The sequence below is a fragment of the Staurois parvus genome, unplaced genomic scaffold (assembly GCF_062004578.1).
Source record: "Staurois parvus isolate SC_StPar_1 unplaced genomic scaffold, SC_StPar_1.0 ptg000096l, whole genome shotgun sequence".
In the NCBI taxonomy this organism is placed as follows: domain Eukaryota; kingdom Metazoa; phylum Chordata; class Amphibia; order Anura; family Ranidae; genus Staurois; species Staurois parvus.
In genome coordinates, this window is record NW_028317892.1 from 17,539,163 (window position 1) to 17,559,959 (window position 20,797).

Genomic DNA, 20,797 nt, shown 5'->3' on the forward strand with positions numbered 1-20,797 from the left:
GCTGTACTGAAATCAGGTGCCATTAGTAAAGGTCCAATGGTGATTCATAAGGGGAAGAGTGCACAGAGGAGCAAATTATATGTCACCCCCACTAACAGGGGAGATGCTTTTTTGACCTGTGTCCAAATACAGGTCCATGCGAGAAGGCGAGAGTCCACCTGGAAGTCTGTTCACTATGGTGATTCACATGTATTGAAGATTTACAGCACTTGGATTTTGGATGCAATCACCAGCAGGAAGATTTTTCACTTATTTGGATATTTTTTAAAAATTCCATTTATGTTTTATCATCTTTTGGGACTATCAGTCACGTTTTTGTTCGTATATTTAAATGTATTGATTTATGCTAGCAGCACGACACTTCCATTTGTTTCAATTTGCATCTTTCCCTGGCTCGCCTGCTGGCTTTGTGCAAGGCAGTGCAGGATTCAAGGGGTGATTGTTCCAGATTCGGAATGGTTTTGGGGGTTCTACTCCAACCTTTTTATGGTCCTAAAGAAGGATGTAGGGTTTTGCCTGATCCTGGATCTTCGGGCACTGTACTGCTTCGTTTGAGTGCAGAAGTTGAAGATGGAGTCCATTCTGTGCATGGTGGCCTTCCTTCATCAGGGAGATTTCTTGGCATATATCAACATCAAGGATGCCTACCTACACATCCCCATCTGTGCCGGGCACCAGCATTTCCTATGTGTCTCTGTAGGAGAAGGGCATTATCAGTTTGTTGCACTGCCCTTTGGTCTTGCATCCGCTCCTCAGATTTTCACCAAGGTGCTGGCTCTGGTCCTGGCCTTGCTGAGACAGTGTGGGATTTCCATGATTGGTTATCTGGATGACCTGCGTCTGATGGCAGTCTCACTCAGTCTTGTGGGACAATGTGGCAATCACCATGAGCACCTTGTACAAGTTCTGGTGAATCCTGAACTTCCAGAATCGGCTCTGCCCCAATCAGGAAACAGGACTTTCTTGGTCTGATTCTTGAAACAGCGTGATTCTTCTGCAGGACAAGCTCCGAAAGCTTCAGTCAGCATCTGTTGTCCTGCTGATGGCTCTCCCTTCGCTGTTACATGCCGTCTTGGGATTGATGATATTGGTCTTCGAGGCTTTTCCATACGCTCAGTTCCATGCAAGAACCCTTAAGAAGGAAATCCTGTCCAAGTAGGACAGGTCCCCCAACTCCTTGGACACCCTGATTTGCCTGCATCAAAAGACAGGACATCGCTGCTTTGGTGGCTTTGCCCACCTGTTCTTCAGGAAGAGAAATTGTTTCTTACTCTGTATTGGATGGTGGGCACGACGAACATCACCCTGTCTGGCTGGGGAGGAGTACTGGGGGCGAAGGGTCGCTAGACCGCAGAGGAGTCCCAGTTACCATTAACTGTCTTGGAGGTTTGGCGATCAGGCTCTGCCTGGAACAGTGGACGGAACATCTTCAAGGTCACCTGGCTCAATTCCCATTCGGAGGATGCCATGGCATGGCCTAAGTCAGCCACCGAGGTGGGACACGGAGTGTGGCAGCGTTGCTAAAGGTCTCCCGCATTCTAAAGTTGGCAGAACGTCACATACTGGCTCTCTCCTCTGTGGACACTCAGCTGTCAAACATTGGACCGAGGAGAGTGGTCCCTGCACCCATACGTGTTTCATCAGACTTGTCTCCGATGAGGCACTCCAGATGTGGATCTCCTAGCGTCTCAGTTTAACAGGAAAATGCCTAGATTCATTGCCAGGTCGAGGGATCCGCTTGTGGACGCAACAGATACTCTGGTGGCAGCATGGTGTCTGTATCGTCTTCTCTATGTGTTCCCTCATCTCCAGCTTCTAACCTGCCTGCTGCGAAGGATAGAGGCCGAAGGCATTCCAGTCATTCTTGGGGCTCCAGATTGGCCCGTCTCCCTTGATATGCTGTGTGGGGCAATTGGTCACAGACGTCCCTTGGAGTCTGTCACTTAGGGCAGATCTTTTGTCTCAAGGGCCAATCTTCCACCCTGCTTTACCATCCCCAGCTTTAACGGTTTGACTATTGAAACCTGGTTCTAAAATACAATTTGGTGTGTATTGCTAGAGAGGTTTTTTTTTCTCTTGGGAGAGTGCATGTGATCAGCACAGGGCCAATCAACACTGCCCAGACAGAGGTCAGAGGCTCTGTATCCTCCTAGAGAAAACTCCTCCTACAAGCTTTAACCAGTGCTCTGCTGAACACTGATAAAAGTCACAAGACTGCCCTAACTGCTGATGAGAAAAGGTATTTAGCAGTTTACAGTATATTTACTAAAGTAATTGTATTTCTATGTTCTGTGTACTGTCGGAGACCAGATATAGTGAATGTAGGGTCCTGGGTTTGCCTACTTTAAGGGCCAGGTTTCTGCTCTGGTGTTTTTGTTGCAACACCTTCTAGCCATTCACTCCCTGCTCCATACTTTTAATTGAAAGGGATAGGCATGTGGCACTTTCCGGTGTTTCTCTTGCCACCGGGAGACCTGAATCTGGTTCTCTCTGTGTGCTTCAAAAGCCTCCTTTTGCAAATCATGAGTTCATTGACGGACACAGCACTCATACCTCTGTGGAATGTTTTTCTTTTTACACTGCTTGTGACTAACTGGATTGCCTATGCAGGGAGGGGGTTTATATCACAGTTTATACCTAGTGTCCTCCTCCTGTAGGTGGCAATATAATCCTATGGTTGAGAATAGAAGACGCTGTATACATGACCTCTGAAAAAGGGAGAGTAACAACAAAATCCTGTTATTGTGGCAATGTGATCTTAGGGGCCTACCCAATGTGCACCAAACGGTTACCTGTTACTGTCTGTGGACTCTGAAGAGGCCTCTTTGCACTGTGCTATTTTTGTATACCCTGTACTGTTGCCTACTTTTTATATTGTATATCTGGTATTCTATGGCACATGGGATTGTTTCTGGATGGTACCTTTATGGTCACTGTACTTTTCTTATTTGTACAAGTTTTCTAATAAATTCTTTGCTGATTTAAAAAAAAAAATAGGAATAAAATCCTCTACACATCAATCAGTTTTCAGGGCAGCATTGTTTTTCAAAGCTGAACTTCATGCAAACAGTTAAATAAATTGTGGAAATACATATGTGACCTTGTGTTATCTGCCAAAAATGTACTAATTCAGGTCAGTCAGTTCTGTAATATACACACTTTTATCAGTGAGAAGATAGATAGTACCATACTTTTTAGCCAGGTTTGTAATGACCAAGAAATGTCACACTTATTCTCCTTGGTTTTTTTCTTTTCTTTTATCAGGAGGGCAAGGAAACAGTGATAATGGGGAATAAGGGGAGTTAAAGTGGTTGAAACTTTCACATATACCCAGAAATGAAGCAAATTCTCCTATATAAAATTGCACCTATCTATCTGCAGTCTTCTCTTCCCTACATCTGTTCTAGAACACAGCTTGTATAAGAGTTAAGAAAAAAGGGGGCGAAGAGCTGAAATCACACATTGCAGAGTTCAGTGACAAGAGCTCTGAAAGCTGATTAGAGGGAAGGGACACGCCCCCCTTCCACACAGCTCACAGGAACAGAGCTGAGGCTGTCAATATGATGGAGCTTCCTCCCCTGCCATTTTTATCTTATTGTCAGGAAAACTTCCCAGAAGTGATTCATGCTGATAGCAGAGGAACGAAGCAGCAATCAGAAATTACACTTAGTGCTCTGGATATAGACAACTACACATTATAGAGGGATATGGTTTGTTCATATATTTTTATGTCTGAGGTTTACAACCACTTTAACCAAGAAATAATGTAATTCACTCACATGTGCCACACTTTATAAGGAAGAAGATCACTGTACTCTTTCTTACTTAGATTTTACACCTTGCTATGTCATGTACTCCTCATTGAGCAAAGGCGATGATGCTGATCTATTGTTTAATCAGCAGGCTGTAGGCATCAGATGACACTGGCAGCTAATGAGCTAATCTGGGAATCGGTTGATTGAAGTGTGTGAATTACAGAACTAACTTAACAGAATCAGAAATTCTTCAACAGCAAAAACTGTTAAACTCTGCTAACTATATAAATTACTTAAGCTGACAGTTCTTTTTAAAATTTACATTCAATTTACATTTTATTAACTCTTTTTCAGATTTGTTACCAGATGAAGCTGTAATTGTAGACTGTCTTTCTCAATTTAGGCAACATCTTCCTAGATTGTCAACATTGCTTAACAGGCTGAAAATAATTCCTGTGCAGGACCCTCTCCCATACTGGAAAGAGACCCTTCCTGCTAAGGAATTACTATTCAGGTAGGTTTTCCATCACCCAGAATGTTTCTGCACGTATCTTCCAAAAAGCAACTGTCAGATAAGCTATTACTTTTTTACATGCAAATATAGAAACAGTTAAGGTTTCCGTAATTCATAATAGTTCAGTTATTCATGCAAAACTGCAAAATATGTTATTGGGCAGAATATGAAGAATTAATTGTGCCTGAAATTGCCTATGTTGCCCTGTTCTATAGCTAATTATTAGCAAAGTAGTTTTTACTTGTATCTCATTAGGCAAAGAATTCAGGGAAAATTGGCAATACAGCATATATTACACTCCACCCCTGCACAAGGCTGTGGGGCTATAAAATGGTTCTGTCACTTTAAAAAAAATGAAAAGAATGGGGTTGATTTACTAGGCAAATAGTCTGTGCACTGCAAGTGCACTTCAGGTGCAGTTGTTCTAGATCTGAGGGGAAGCTCTGAAATGAAAGGAAACTCTGTTGATTCCTATCATCCAATCATGTGCAAGCAAAATTGCTGTTTTTTTTATTGTCTTTGCATGTTCCCCCCAGATGTAGAGCAATTGCACTTGCAGTGCACAGACTATTTGCTTTTAGTAAATCAACCACAATGTATCGCAGCAAAACAAAATGTATTACTTACCTGTCCCACTGCCCACACCTCTGAACTCTGCTTCATGGGTGAAAGAGGTTTGCTGAAGAGTGTTTCGGATCACTTCCAAATGTGATAGGTGCCTGGTCGCCTGCTGTGCTCTATCTTTTTTTTTCTGCAAGCCTCTTGGTCACTACTGAATTTTGCTGTGACATAGGGGCCATCCGATGAAATCATAGAGCACAGCAGGAGAAGCTAGCATTCAACACTTTTATAATGATAAATTCCTAACATTCTTCGCAAGCTTGGATCTTCAGTGCAGCAGGAATAGCAAGTATTAAATGTTTACCTTGCAGGAATGCCTTCTTTATATTTTTAATAGTGAAAAGAAAGAAACCCAGTATTTTGAGTATAGAAGAATCATTCCTCTTCCTCAAATGTAACAACTGTGGCGATTGGTGCTTCTTATCGTGTAAGCTACATAAGAAGCTTGCAGTAAGTATAGATCAATCACTGACACTTGCCACTGTGCATAATTCAACACTACTACATAATACTTGTGTAGCTTACACCACAAGAGAGCTATATGTTCTCTCTCTTTAGCAACAGATTGCTTCTTCTAGCCATTAATTCTCAGAGATCATAGTTGCAGAATCAAGCTATGAATAATCATGTCACATAGGCCTTATGTAGCTTACAAATACAGTGGTCATTACATGTTATTTCATGGGGCAGCACAGTGTCTAAATGGTTAGCACTTCTGCCTGGCAGTACTAGGGTTGTTGGTTCGAATCCCAGCCATGGCACCACCTGCCTGGAGTTTGCATGTTCTCCCTGTGCCTGCGTGGGTTTCCTCCCACACTCCAAAGACATGCTGGTAGGTTAATTGGATCCTGTCTATATTGGCCCTAATATGTGTATGTATGAATGTAAGTTAGAGACCTTAGATTGTACATCCCTTGAGGGTTAGGGACTGATGTGAATGTATAATATATCTGTGTAAAGTGCTGCCTAAATTGACGGCGCTATATAAGTACCTGAAATAAATAAATGTCAATTTGTAGAATGGACACAACCTTAAAGAAAGACCTAGAGATCGATTTCTCATTGGAAGAATTCCACTGTTTTCTTCAGAACAGAGACGAGGTATGTTGCAGTGAAACATTGCAAGTAAACATTACTGGAACTATGTTTATCCTTTAGCATTTTTGATATGACAGGCCTATAGTCAAACTGCTCCAGGTTATGTAAACCTCTGTACAGTTACCTGCTTGTAAATCAGTACTGCTTCTGGTCTGTTGAATATTTTGAATGCCTTGTTATCACAAAATCTATTGTGTTTTTTCTTTTATACAGTTTTATGTCTTTTTACCAATACACCATCAAACGGTTCCCTGAAAAACCATGTTTTAAAAACCAGCACTAAAATATGTAGATAGAGGAGGCCCATAATTTTGGAACGCACAAAGTTGCATACCCTGAGTTTTATACTTCATGCACTCTGAGGCTCTTATACTTTGTGCTTTATATGCAGAGGAAACAAATGTTAATTCAGAAGTAAGGTTCTTCAAATGAAAAATCCCTTCTAAACTCTGTAATTTATTAAGTACCGAGTATACTGGTCTAATAAATGACTGCTAGGGTTTAAAATAATTATTATACACTGCATTTGTTTTACAAATAAACATTTAATACATGGGACACTAATGACATGGGTCATAAAGCATTATAAACTTTTCTAAAGCAACAGAACAGCAGAAATTGTTTCCTTTCCATTATACAGGGTTGCTTTGCAGAGAGAGTAGAGTTTGTGTTTTTTTTTCTTTTTTTGATGGAATCCCAGCCTTGTAGTATAGTAAGCTGTTTTTGTAATTTTTAGTACAAAGTGACTGTAGGTTGTTTGTTACAATGTCATCATGTTATTATCTAGCATGGTGCCGGGCGATGCTGTTCAAAGAGGATACCATTTCTTTTATAGTTATACTGCTAATGTTGTTTGTGTTAAATCCCAGTACACATTAACCATCAGGTATGTAATCCTAATTCATAAGAACTACAGTGGAAGTGTGGCCCATTGCAACACTTCATTTTCTTAAATAGACTATAATAATCAGCGTAATCCCTCCAGCCTATGTGCAAGAGGCTCAGTGAATCCATTCAGAATTATTTGCTGAAAATGACTGCTGATTCAATTGAGGAAGAAATGAACTCCCCGAATTCCAAAGCAGTCAAATAAAAATTGATGTGCATCATAGAGTAAACCACCGGGCTACCAACCCAGTAAGTCAGAGTTCACTTTTTATCAGGTCAGTTTTTGGCAGCCAGAACAGTTATTACATTATCACACTTTTTCACTTTGCCTTCTTAAATAATATATTTGTGTTATTGTATGCAGCATTTAAGTCTGCCTTCTACAATAGAAGTGGGTGAACGTGCTACTGAATGGAGATCATCTGTGTCAGATCTTGTTACAGTTCTGCAGCTTGCCCCAGAAGAAATGCTAGAGGAATCTTTGGAAGGTGATTTATAGCAACTGCCTTATTTTTTACAGTTCAAGTTAACAGATGTGAAAATGTGCATGCACAGTACATGATGTGGGCTAAGTCAGAGGGAAGCAAGGGAGGAGACTTGCTCTTGCACTGAGCTCCCACTCTCACTGAAGCAGTGGGTGTGGGCTCACTGGGGGTGCTACTGAAGTTTATTTAGCACTGTGTAACACAACAAAATGGCAGAGGTGCCCACGGCACCCCCAGTGAGCCCACACTCACTGCTTCAGTGAGAGTGGGAGCTCAGTGCAAGAGCAAGTCTCCTCCCCTGCTCTGCCCAGGTCTCTCCTTTCCTGCTCCGGACTTCTCACTCTGCTCTACCCAGCTCTCTCTGTGACCGCACCCCATTAGTACATCCCTGGGGAGGAGCAGTTTAGACCAGGAATGGCAATGCAGAGATGCAATCTACAAATCACTTGGCCGCGATCGATGGGTAGATCACCCTCGACAGATTGCTGACCCCCGATCTAAGGCAATTTACCTAACCAAACACACCAAACCTTCATAGAGAAACCTTTATCCTTTCACCTGGTGTAGAGGGAAAATCTAATACCTTGGAGTTTTATTCCCCAAGAACTCTTCTATTTATACAGGCTCAATATTTCCCTCCCTCTTACATTCACTAAAAGCAACCCTTATTACCTGGTCTCATTTTACCATATGTTTTATGGTTAGAGTGGGGCTAATTAGAAAGGTAGCCTTCCAAGACTTTTTTCCACTATCTAGATTCTACCCATCTATCTTAAACATTGAGAGCTTAAGCAGAACTCAACTCTATCCATAAGATGTTCTAAGAGTTAATCTGGGGCAGTAGGAGAGCAATTATATTTGTATGCACGTTATAGCAAATCTCAAGCAATAGGGAACTAAAAGTTAGTGTTAACTCACAGTTTTTTGGGGCTTTTTCATTTTTTTTTTAAATAACCAGATTTATACTACCTGCTCTGTGCACAGAGTGCCACAAACTTATTTTTCAGGAGTCCCCTGCTGGCGCTCCTGGCTCCTCCTTTTCTTGATGTGCCACCATAGAAGCCGCTTCCTTTCGTGGCACTCCTGCGGGCTCAATCTCAAGCCACACTGCCTGTGTCCATAAACACAGACAGTGTTGCTCGGCCCTGCCTCCTGCTTCCTCGTCACAGGATATGACTGACAGCAGTGGAAGCCATTGGCTCACATTGCCTCAGCAAAGCCCATGAGACCAGGAAGTGAGAGAAGAGAGCCACTACTGCCAGGCTCAGTGTTGAATCTTGAGGAATCAGATAAGTATAAGGAGGATTAGGTGCAATACTTTTGCCTAAACATTTTTTACCTTAATGCAAAGAATGCATTAAAGTAAACAAATGTTTACGCTTTGTACCCACATTAACCTACCTGCATCCATGGCACTTCAGTGTACACAAGCACAGATCTTGACCAGAATAGGCTGTGTCACATGAATTTATTATATGCTTTCCATATACACAAAGAAGTTTTGCCTGCAGAGGTGACTATGAACCCCCTCCTATATATTGCCTGGCTCATGTGCATAAAATTCAAAAATAAGAAGAAAAAATCGTAAAGAATCCCACTGGGAGAGAGCGGAAACTAGTCTTTTAATGTGACAGTCTTTTTATGTGGTATCCATCTGATATTTGATCTGGGAGGCCCCTTTTAAGAAGGAATGATCTCACCATCAAAATTATTTTTAACTGTCTGTATATGATTAGGACTTCCGAGTGGAAAGTATAAAAATATGTTTTTTTTGTGTTTACTTCTACCTTTTAGTATTTATTAATATGGCGGTCTAATAACTTCCTGTTCGGTTTACATATAAAATCTACAGTTAAATGGTGCTGGCACTGTTTCTGGTCTATGAAATGCACTCTTCGACCTAGAGTAATATGGCAGAACCATGACTTCTAGTTTGACAAAATGGCGAAACAGCAACATCCGGTTGTTTGTATTTGATGCTTGGAGAGGGCAGATCTGAAAAGCTATGTAAGTGAGCTAGATATCAACACTTGACTACCCCTTGATAATGTCCTATTGGACAAAACGCATTGGGGAGGAGTGTTCAGTGCTGACATCACCCTGCTGCATTCGGCAGCGACTTTTTATGTAAGCAACTTGATTGTTTGTTTTAAACTCTTTTTACACCCAATTTTTTAATAAATACTTTACTATTTGAGATTCATTTTGCTCCTTTATTTATCACATCCTTGTTCCCACTGAGAGGTGCTTGTTGATGCAGTTACCCAGAGATAACTTATATACACTGGTGGCTGTGGAGATACTATATAAGCACATATAATGTTGAAATGGCAGCCATTGGATCCAGTGGGTTTTTAATTCACAAGGAGGCGGTGGTGGACCTCTGGTTACACTATATGAAGAGTGATCACAACTGTCAAGGTGGTAGATTCATTATCTCAAGAGTTTCACTGGGATTTTAACTATTTCATGTAGACTTTATATTATTTTCTTTTTACTCCATTTCCATATACTTTATTTCTTTGAGTACGTTTACACAATTATTTTGGTGTTGCTGCATTCTTTGTATTCTACATGATGTGGGTGGAGTCTTCCTTAAATAAGGCAACTCAGGTTCAAAAATGTTTGACATCTGGGAGTCCTTCATTCAAACCCTAAGAACAGACACACAACAGTCAATAGCACAATGCTTTCTATACACACAATGGTATCAGACCAGATTCCTTCCCAATGACCCACCAACTGAAATCCAACTCCCTGCTTAACCTAACTCTCAAACCTTACCGACAGGGTGCCCCCCCCCCCCCCCCAATCCACTGATTGACTTCTGTACAACTTCCCTGTCATATTTTTGCAGCACGATCGGCACTGCCGGCTATAGTCGGCAGCACGAATCGCTGTATCAGATGTGTGCACAGTAGAGGGGTTGGTTAACAGAGAGATGCAATATCAGGATGGAGAGTGCCAGGGATACTGGATTCTTTATAGCCCCAAATGCAAATCTTTTCACTATTCACTATTAAACCTGCAACGGAGGCTACTCTGACCAAGTGCCACCCTGTACGGTGTAGGCTTCTGGACCTCATCATTAATTGATGTAAGGTAAGTGCAGGGTGTAAGGATGTTTGAATAATTAAGTCAGTAATATTGATTATTTAAATGATCGATATATGATTCCAATTTAAGATATATGAATATATATAATTACAGTGACTCAATTAGTTATTCCATGAATTTGTGCTCTATGCAGATATTTTAAGCACACAAAAATTTTGTGAAAGTATGGACTACAGATATAGACAAAAAAATTAAGATTTATTTTACAATTAAGTCACAGATATCAGCAAAACAATCACAGATATCAGCAGGATTAATAGTATGACTTAGACACATAAAATGTATATTCCACAACTAAAACCATGACTTGTACGGCTAAAATCGTATATATGTCCACTCTAGGTATCACGACCAAGGCACAGAGTACAAATTAACTAACCTAGCAGACAAGGTCTGCATTTATCAGACCATCCCCTTTTGCTTCCTCTGCAACGTAATAAAGTCTATCTACAGGCTGTGATGATACAGCTTGGAATTGATTATTCCCTGAGGGTTGTGATACCATAAGTGGTAGATAATATCAAAAAGTAGCACACAAATAAGGAAATATATGTAGGAAAGTTATATTCAAGAGTTAGATGGGATATTTCAAGGTAATGATCAAATTATACATTACCCAGAAAGTGATTGGTATTGAATTAAGAGCCATACCCCAGTAGGACCTTCAGGAAACTCGACTGAGCATCTCAGACCGAGAAACCGTGCTATATAAGAGTGTGCTGATGGTGAAAAGGATGATGATGATCAAAGATGCAGATTAAGGAGGATGAATCTGAAGAGATCAGAATGGAGATCCTAATGATGCTAGTCCAGAGGGTGTAGTTTGGAATATTTACTCACCTCTGATTGGGGAGTAATATTATCGATTAACTCTTTGCATGGTCAGTGGGTTAACTGGTCCACCAGATGTGAATAAAATTGAATTTTATTCTATTCAAGCCTACAAGGGATCTAAGAGTTTTATCCCTAGATTTTTCTAAATATATAATTTTACCTTTTAGGGTATATAATTATATTTCTGGTGTGGGTATGACAATATTTGTGATCTTAGTATTTGGTGTATTATAACTGGCTAAAGAGGTGCAATTTTAACTAGCGATCCATGTTAACCACTTGCTCTCCAGGTGATACAGTGATGCTTTACTTTGACAACTGCGCGGTCATGCAACGCTGCACGTAAATTAAATTTGTGTCCTTTTATTGTCCAAAAATGGAGAGCTTTCTTTCAGTGGTATGTGATCACTTTTTTTTTTTTCGCTATAAACAAAGACTGACAATTTTGAAAAAAAAACTAATTTTTGACTTTTTGCTATAAAACATATCCAATAAAAATTTTTTTGTCATGAATTTAGGCCAAAATGTTTTCTGCTACATGTCTTTGATTAAAAAAAAATATCATGATATGTGTAAATTAATTGGGTTACATGAAAGTTATAGCATCTACAAATGGTGGTGTGTGTGTGTGTGTGTATATATATATACTAGAATTTAAATTTTTTTCTACTAGTAATGGCGGCGATCAGTGACTTATAGCGGGACTGCGGAGGGTATTCTGACACTGACTGGGAACTAACTGCCACTGTCATCCCCAGTGACAATACAGTAATCAATGCTAATGAAAAGCACTGACACTGCACTAATGACACTGGGCAGGAAGGGGTTAACTTTTGAGCGATCAAAAAGTTAACTGTGTGCTTTTTTTTTTTGCTACAGAGACATGCTGCTTTGTATTGCTCTGCTGTGCAAAGCAATACAAAGCAGCATGTCCTTACTGGCAGGAGAGAGACCTGTGTTGTTTACACACAGGTCTCTTCCATGTCAGTTTTACATGGCAATCACTGGGTGTCAGCAGGGAATCCCCAGCCGGGACCCGGTGATTGACACCCCTAGTTGCCAATGGCGGCGCGAGTAGGGCGATGCACGAACCCCCTAACTGGAATTGCAAATCACGCATATATGCATGATTTTGCACAGCCCTGCTGCCTTGTAGATGTACTATAGGGCAGCGGGCAAGCGGCTAAGCTAATAATTATTATTCCTTAAAAAATATTTTGTACACTTCTTACTACATTTTCCATCTTGCTTCTGAAAACATATAGGTTATGAAACACACTTCTTATAAGGATTACAGTAAAACATAGTTAAGGTAATGTTATTCTTATCATGAGTGAGTTCTTTTAGATAGCATGATGTCTTATATACATAAAATGAAAAGCAAATTAAGCTTTTATATTATTTTCCAAAAATGTCTCAAAAGTATCAAAAATGTTATTTTATACAATTTTGAAATTCACCTAAATCACTTCCCCTTGACACATCTCTGGATAAACTTTGTAGCATGGTTTCAGAATGTTTACTTGTTAAACCTCTCTTGTGTAATCTTATTTTATTATGTTTTGTCTACAAGTGAAACAATGCATGGAACTGACACTGTACAAGGAGTCTTGTCTCATTCAGCTGAATAAACAGATCCAGTGTATTCCCAGATAGAAACTGATCAGTTTTCTCTTTAACTATTCAATCTACCATTGTCTGAGGAATTGTCAGTGTCCTTAATGTTTTGGATATTTAATCTATGCATTGTCCAGAAATTGTGTGTGTTTTTAACTTGTACAAAACTCCTTGGGTAGAATAAGCTTTTCAGATTTCTGCAGCTCTAAGATAGGTAAACATTGATGTGGCACATGGCTCTTGGCCTAGCTAAAGTCCAATCCAGTTTTCCTCAAAATTCATTTTTTATCATTTAAATTCATAGAAACCCTGACAAGGAGGGTTTGTTAACATGAGGAGGGGGGTCATTAGGATTAAGTTATTTGAAAGTGCAGGTAGCCCTTAGGTGAGGGGTGCTCAACCCGTGGCCTGTGGGCCAGTCCTCTGATGTGGCCCACGACCTCATGCTCTGGGAAGGCAGGTCGGCAAGCCCTGATCATGAGTTGCTGACTCCCCACCCCAGAGCATCAGAGTGCATGGAGCTAGCGCGGTCAGTGGAGGAAGCAAGTGGCCGCTGAGGGAGCAGGAACGGATGCTTCCTCTGTAGCACTTGTTCCTGTCCCAGGTGGAGTGTTACCAAGTGCACTTCGCCTGGGAACTTTCTAGCAGCCTAGCGATGCCAGCAGAAGCTGGAAGAGAAAATGGTCAGTTTATTAAACATCACATAGTTTTGCAATGGGCATATAAGCACGTTTAAAAAAAGGTCATTAGGCTGTTTCACACTGATCCTTTCGGAAAGTGCACCACACCTGCAAGATATAATAGAAGTCTATGGCAAAGCGCAGCTAACCCAGGAAAGTTGCAAGTGCACTGCGGGTAAATCGCATCACATCGGTGTGAAAGTAGCCTTAAAGAGGGCTCAGGACATTTGTGGTTTGGGGGCAGTAAAACCCCATAGTTGAGACGTGTTTTTATCACAGACCCCACTACCAGTGATGTAGCTAGTCAGGGGTCTCAGTGGCGACCCCACTCCATACTCCAGGGGGCCAGTGCAGCCTCCCTGTCACATTCTGTTTTGCACTTGGATAGGAGGGTCAGCAGGGGTGGCATATACAGAAACCGATCCTCTGCATTTCCTCCTGCAAGCACTGAAAGCCATCTTCTCCTTCTCTACCTCCCGCCAGCGTTTGGGGTACTGCGAGAGGAAAATGTTCATTATGTTATTCAGATTTTAAATTTTGAAATTCTGAACCATTTCCTTTCATTGTGACTTGCGACCCGTTACCAAATCACCTATGTGGCCCTTGCTATTCAAAAGGTTGAGCACCTCTTCAGATTTATTTGTTGTAGTAATGTATGTTTTACTGCAGTGATAACACAAGGCACTGGCATTCTTTTATAGTAGGTAGCTAGGAGGGGGCTTCCCAAAATGGCAGGTAGTATATGTTTTTCATGTGGTTTACAAAACATGCACCTTAGAAAATCTCAGCTGCTATATTATATGTTTGAGATCTTAATGTTTTAAATATGTGAAAAGTTTGTACTGTTAAAATTGTCATCCCTCAATATATTAAAACAAAATATATATTTGCCTTATGATTTATTTTAAAGTGACACTAAACTAAGAATATTTAGCCCTTAGGCCTTCTTCAGACCTATGTGTTGCAATGGCAGCACAAGGCATTATGTGTGAGGCACTGCAGTGCACTATAACATGCCTTGCATTGTGGTGGGCTGCATTATGAAACAGGAAAGAAAATAATCATTATGTAATATATTAAAAAATAATATATATGTATTTTCTGACAGTGCTAGGCCATGCCACTGTATGAACATAGGGAAAAGCAACACAGAGCTCACACTAGCAGAGCACGGGGCTCCAGAAGTGTTGTGACTGAGCAGAAGCCTTCAATCCTCTGTCCAGGTCTTTTTTGAGATATGCAGGCTGTGTAGGTTATAAACGAGGCTTGGATAAAGTTTACAGCTCCAGCCAAGAGGGAGGTTTGCTACCGTATGAAGACAAGTGCATAATCCTGTCTGGAGACAGGTGCTCCACTCGAGAGACATTCTATGTCCATTTGGCTGAAAGAGTTGAGGAAGCTACACAAGTCTGGGAGACAGAGAGAGAGTTTGGGAGAAAGCTGGGACAAGTAGGCGAGGGAGTCTGAAAGTCTCAGAGGAGTGAGAGACTGAAGGAAACAGTGGGAGAGGAGAACCTGGGGTGTCAGAAGAACCAGTATTGAGAGGTCAAGAGAGGGCCTATACAACAGGGATCTGTAACTATAGGCTGAGTGAGCTGTAAAGAGCAGTGATGCTGCTGAAGAGAGAGACAGGTGGCTTGGCATTTTCATGATCTGTTTGACAGCTGAGATTTATTAAGGTGGAAGTTTCATAAAACACATGAAAAAATATACTGTCGACCATTTTAGAAAACCCCCTGCTAACTTCTTACTCTAAAGGGATGGAAGAGCCTTGTGTAACCAATGCAGTAAAACGTACATTACCACAGCACATAAGTCTAAAGAAGGCCTAAGGGCTAACTATACCTTTAAATAACTTAATTTTAATGAACCTCTCTCCCCATGCTAATTAAACCTCCTGCACTTACCCTTTATAAGTAGGCGATCCTGGTGAGGAGCCTATATCATATTGGTACACAGTTTTTGCATTTTTTGTCTATGTTGCATCCCCCTGACAACCATCACCTGTACTACTGCACACCTGACTTTGAATCTACCTGGCTTCCAGCACCCCTGACACTGCACTTCTCTGCCAGCTAACAAATCAGACACTGCATACTCCCCTGCTCCACATTCAGAGAAGAGAGGCTAAGTCTGAAGATCCTGGGTGCTCTGTGCACTCCATTCTCCTTACTCCCTCATGTCATCACATCCTCTCAAGTATGGAGGTCAGTCAGTCCTCCGGCCTCTAGGGGTGTGTTCCCAGGGGAATGGTGAGGAAGTGCACATTTCCAGGTCAAAAGGGCAGGGAGGGAAGGCAAGCACAACCTGTCAAAACTGTTTCAAAAGCAATTTTTAAACATTTAAATGTATCCTTTATTACTTTAACTTTACAGGTGAGCGTTTTATTTCAATCTACAACACCGCTACTTTTCACTTGACCTTCCTAAACTAATGAATCTTCTATATTATTCTTCTGAACATGCAATCTCTCTATCAAGCTAAAAATTAAGGGGAAAACTACAGTTCCATTTACACTCTGTATTCTTCTTTTACAATAAGCATAGGATAGGATTACTTATTGGTAAAGTTTTTTAAACTTTTTATTGCATCTTTTTTATGCCACTAAGTATGCTAGGCATTAATTTACTGCATACAGTGTTTCATGCTTGTTCTTCTTGCACAGCACTGCAGTTAAGCTAGGACTGTTATGCTAGGCAGTGTGTTGTCTGGACGCTTCATTGTCTTCACTGTCATTGTTTATCATGTCTCATAAATTTCTTGGCTAAACAGTGTCCATATGCATTTGTCAATGTGCATTACAATGCACCTGCTTAAGTAAGACCTTCACATCTGTTATCTCCCTTGTACAGACAGAATGTGTTACCATTCAGAATGTCCATGAAGCTTGATTTTGATGGAGAGAGATGTCTGTACCAAAATGTCCTTTCAAACCAATGTGCATTTGAAAGGAGAATAACAAAAATAGATTTTATAGGTTACTTTGAAAAACAATATCCAATCTGTTACAATGTGTTCTCCTTTTTACCTGATTAGGCCTTTGTTTTTTCATTTAATTGTTGAAATATATTATTTGTTTCCAGGTTTGCTAACACAGACATCAAAAAAACATGAATTTTTTGAGCAAAATTCAATTAACAGAAGCTTTGATCTAACTAAATGTGAAGATAATTTCAACAAAGGTAAAGTTTATTATTGTCAATTATGTTCAAATAATCTATACTTATTCTGGAATTAAAGTTAAACGTAAACCCATATTTTTTTCAATAGCAAACATATCATACTAATGGTTCAGCACAGAGCAGTCCCAATCCTCCTCTTCTCAGGTCCTCTGCCAGCAGTCCTGGCTCCTCTGCCCTGCCGAGTACCCACCATAGCAAGCTGCTTGTGGGCTTGCTCTGTGTGTCCAGACACAGTCAGAGCGCAGCTTGGTCCCTCCCCCCACTCCCTCCTTACTGTCTGTGATTGACAGCAACCAATGACTCCCACTGCTGTCTCTGAGTCTAAGGAGGCAGAGAGCTGAGAGAGCCACTGGTAAGTGTAACAGGGCTGGAGAGGGAGCTGCACTCAGAGGGTTTTTTTACCATAATGCAGAGAATACATTAGTGTACAAAAACCTTCAGCCTTTAAAACCACTTTAAGATAAATTTGGGCACCTTTCAGTACAAAATTATATAGTAGAAGGACACACCCCCTGCCATATCCCTAGCTACGTAGATCATTGACAATACACAAAGTGTTTGTTTTAAACTAAAGTGCTTTTTTCAGCACTTTTTCCTTTTGGGGATCTTTCACAGCAGTAAGCTAAATGCACGGCCACTGGTGTGCGCTGTGACACATGGATCCCAAGGCATTGCAATGTTTGCTTTTTTTTCACAGAGCTTTATGTTATGAGTGACAATTTGTATACAGTTCTGTTCACTATGGTAGCCCTGCAATGCAGTGGTTTGCATCACAACCCACTGCACAGACAAAATGTACTGCATGGAGTACTTTTTTTCATCACACTCCAAAGCATTACTCTGGTTTGAAAATACTTCATTATGTGTTGGGCTGAACTGGAAATAGCAGCCACCTTGGCTCCAATGCATCTGGTGTGAAATGGCTTTTCCAGATAACAAATGCAATCGTTTAGAACCCTGGTGCCCAACACGTGGCCTGTCATTGGACACCATTGGGCACTGGATGAGCAAGACTGTACTGTGGGTGAGGGAGAGAGATGGGGGTTAACTTTCACTGCCAGTCCACAATACAGAGGAAGGAGGGGGGTTAACTTTTACTGCCAGTCCACAATGCAGGGAGAGGAGGGGGTTAAACATCACTGCTACTGACTACCAATGCAGTAAGGGTTAAATTGCACTGCCACTGACTAACAATGTGGGGAGGTAAAAGTGGTTCTAAAGGAAAAAAAGTTTTTTTACCTTAATGCATTCCCTACATTAAGGTAAAAAAAACCTTTTACATGCAGCTCCACCCCGCAGCCCCCCTAAATACTCTGCATGTCTGCAGCAGCTCCTCTCCACTATTTCGGCTCTCACAGGCTTGGCTGAGAACCGCGGGAGCCACTGGCTCCTAGCTAGCTGTCAGTCAAAACCAGTGAGCGAAGAGTGGGGGGCAGGGCCAAGCTAGGCTGTGTGTCTGAAAAGATGCAGCAGCTCGGCTCGGGAGCAAGCCTGCACTAGTGACCACCATAGGAAGCGCCTTCCTATGGTGGGCACTCGGTGGGGGAAGGAGCAAAGAGCACTGGTGGGGGACCCAAGAAAAGGAGCACTGGGGCTGCTCTGTGAAAAACCATTGCACAGAGCAGGTATGAATGTGTAACACCCTGCTATAAATGTCTAATGCAGGATGTTGAAGCCAACATAGGATGGCAGTGTTTTGCAGAACAGTAGCAGCCACATGTTGAAGAATAGCCATGTGGAACTTGTATGCTGGATTGCAAAACTTTACTGAGGAACAGTGCACTGGGAAACTACATTTCCCAAAGGAGCTTGCCTGTGGGCGGTGGCAGATAAATATGAAAGTCCGGGAGACTGAACATAAAATGAGGGGAGAGATGAAAAGAGAAGGAAGTGTGCTGACGGCTGTAGTGCTGAACCAGGCCACAGAGCCAGAGTTGGAGAGAGGGAGGAAGAGTGGAAAAGAGTCTGCTGACCGTCAGTCTTGCCATACTATCCAGTGAGCCAATCTGTTAGCAGAAGACCAGACGGGATGCCGGAACAGGATCAGAGAATCTGTGGGGGCCCCCATCTGCATAGAAAGATGGATTGCTACAATCTGCCGAACATCATTGATCGGATGAGAGAGTCCCATACACCCGCTGACTAAGTAAACACTGACAGTTTCATCAAATCAGATGTCTACCTGCACATAGTTGCGGACATTACACATAGTTTCCGCAGCTTGTGGCCTAGTTTTCCCAGCCGCCATCATTCTGATGCATCTGCATTACAATCTCATCATCCAAGCTGACTGCAGGATACACTACTGCAGGCCAGATTACTGCAGTCCCTACTGAAACAAGAATTTACCCTTTCCAGCAGAATGGGATTTCTACTACTGTTGCCTTTGGCCCTTGACACCCAGAAAGAGTTGTTCTTCCTTCGTAGACACTTATGCCAATTGTTACACCTCACTATTTCAAATCTGCCTTTATTTAGTGCCTTAAAGGGGACCTTGCACTAACTCAATACCATCAAAAGGAGAGGTACTAAAATTGTCCCTTGTGTTCCTTTGTTATCATCCTGAGGAACTATCATCTGCATCCTAGTTCAACCTCCCCCACGTGCCTCTTCCCCCGATTTCTCGGTCAGGATCCATAGCACCACTATCAACCCATCTCTGCATGCCAGAGTTCTAGGAGAAACTTTGGATTCTGAACTATCCTTTCAGGCCCACATCCAATCCCTGTTGGCGCTATATAAATCCTGTATAATAATAATAACTTCATACCAACTGGGCCCCAACAAGCGCGCAGAAGACTCCGTAGTATTCTTAAACGGACATTAGTCATGGATGCTGTCACTTTGCAAATAAGACCACTCTTGAGTAAGAGTATGCCAATGTTATTTTGTTCTTTCTGATCATGCTATGTTTAAATTCAATATAAACTTTATATTGGTTTACACTAACCTGTGTTTGAGTGCATTTTACAGTGGTGACTTATTCTGCTCATCAGGGTATGGTGGTGTCAGCAGAGGTTGGGCTTTCAAAAGGAGGTCTAGATTGACAGGGGACCCAAAAATTACTAAGCATCCCCTAAGCAGGCAGTGCTACATGTGGGGGCTCGTCCAGGATATCCTTGTTCAGAGAATCTGTGAACCCCAGAAGAAAGAAAGCATGGAACCCTTTCAAATCACAACCTGGTGTCAAGAGGAGAATGGGGGACTGGAACGGTGTGTGGTGCTTAGTCTTCCTGGAGATGACTGAATGGAGGAGCAGGTTGAGCAGATGTTAAATTCCTGCATAGAGGATGCATCATCGATATCAGGAGTAATCCACATGCATCCAATGTGTGGGTATTTACCAAATGGGCAAAAGGGATCCCTGCTTTGCTTGAAGGAAAGGGTGTATATTTGTCAGATACAGTAACGGCACAAGTGCTCCAATCAGGTGCTCCTGTCGTAAGTGTAGAGAGTTCACAAAGAGGTACCCCTGAACCAACGCTGTCTACTTCCGCTGATATTGTAGGGGCATACCCGCCACTTCACTGACTGAACTAGGGAAGTTCATAGAGACCCTACTGAGGAACTCTACATCCATCACTAGTCAAAACTACCAGAATCTGAGATTCTTCTCTGGTAAGACCCCTACTCCCCAGGGGAACATGACTTTGATATGTGGGTTGACCAAGCCCTCCAGACTACAGAAGAATGGGAAGTAGAAGATGTGAAGCGACAGAGGGTAGTGGAGAGCTTTTGGGCTCCCGCCTCGGACATTGTGTGAAATTTGAAATGGGACAAGCCAGGCTGTACAGCCTATGAGAGTCTTGAGGCCTTACGTGAAGTATTTGGGTGAGTTGAGAACTGTACAGAGTTCGCTTATCTATTCGAGCATACCTATCAACGAGAAGGGGAGAAACTGTCCGACTATGTTCAAAGGTTGGACAAGATGCTACACCAGGTGATCGTTCAGGAAGGGGTGAAGGCAGAAAGTGCCAGCAAGGCTCTATGGACCCAAGTACAGAAA

The 20,797-nt window shown here is 41.8% G+C and overlaps 1 protein-coding gene across 1 annotated transcript in view; it reads left to right on the forward strand.

Moving 5' to 3' along the window:
* Positions 1–20,797, forward strand: part of SHOC1 (shortage in chiasmata 1) — a 250,127-nt gene that overhangs the window by 46,293 nt on the left and 183,037 nt on the right. The window contains exons 5-8 of the mRNA XM_089670970.1: positions 4,110–4,269; positions 5,910–5,991; positions 7,241–7,364; positions 14,853–15,058. Of these exons, the coding sequence (XP_089527096.1) occupies positions 4,110–4,269; positions 5,910–5,991; positions 7,241–7,364; positions 14,853–15,058 (572 nt within the window). The remainder of the gene's footprint in view (positions 1–4,109; positions 4,270–5,909; positions 5,992–7,240; positions 7,365–14,852; positions 15,059–20,797) is intronic.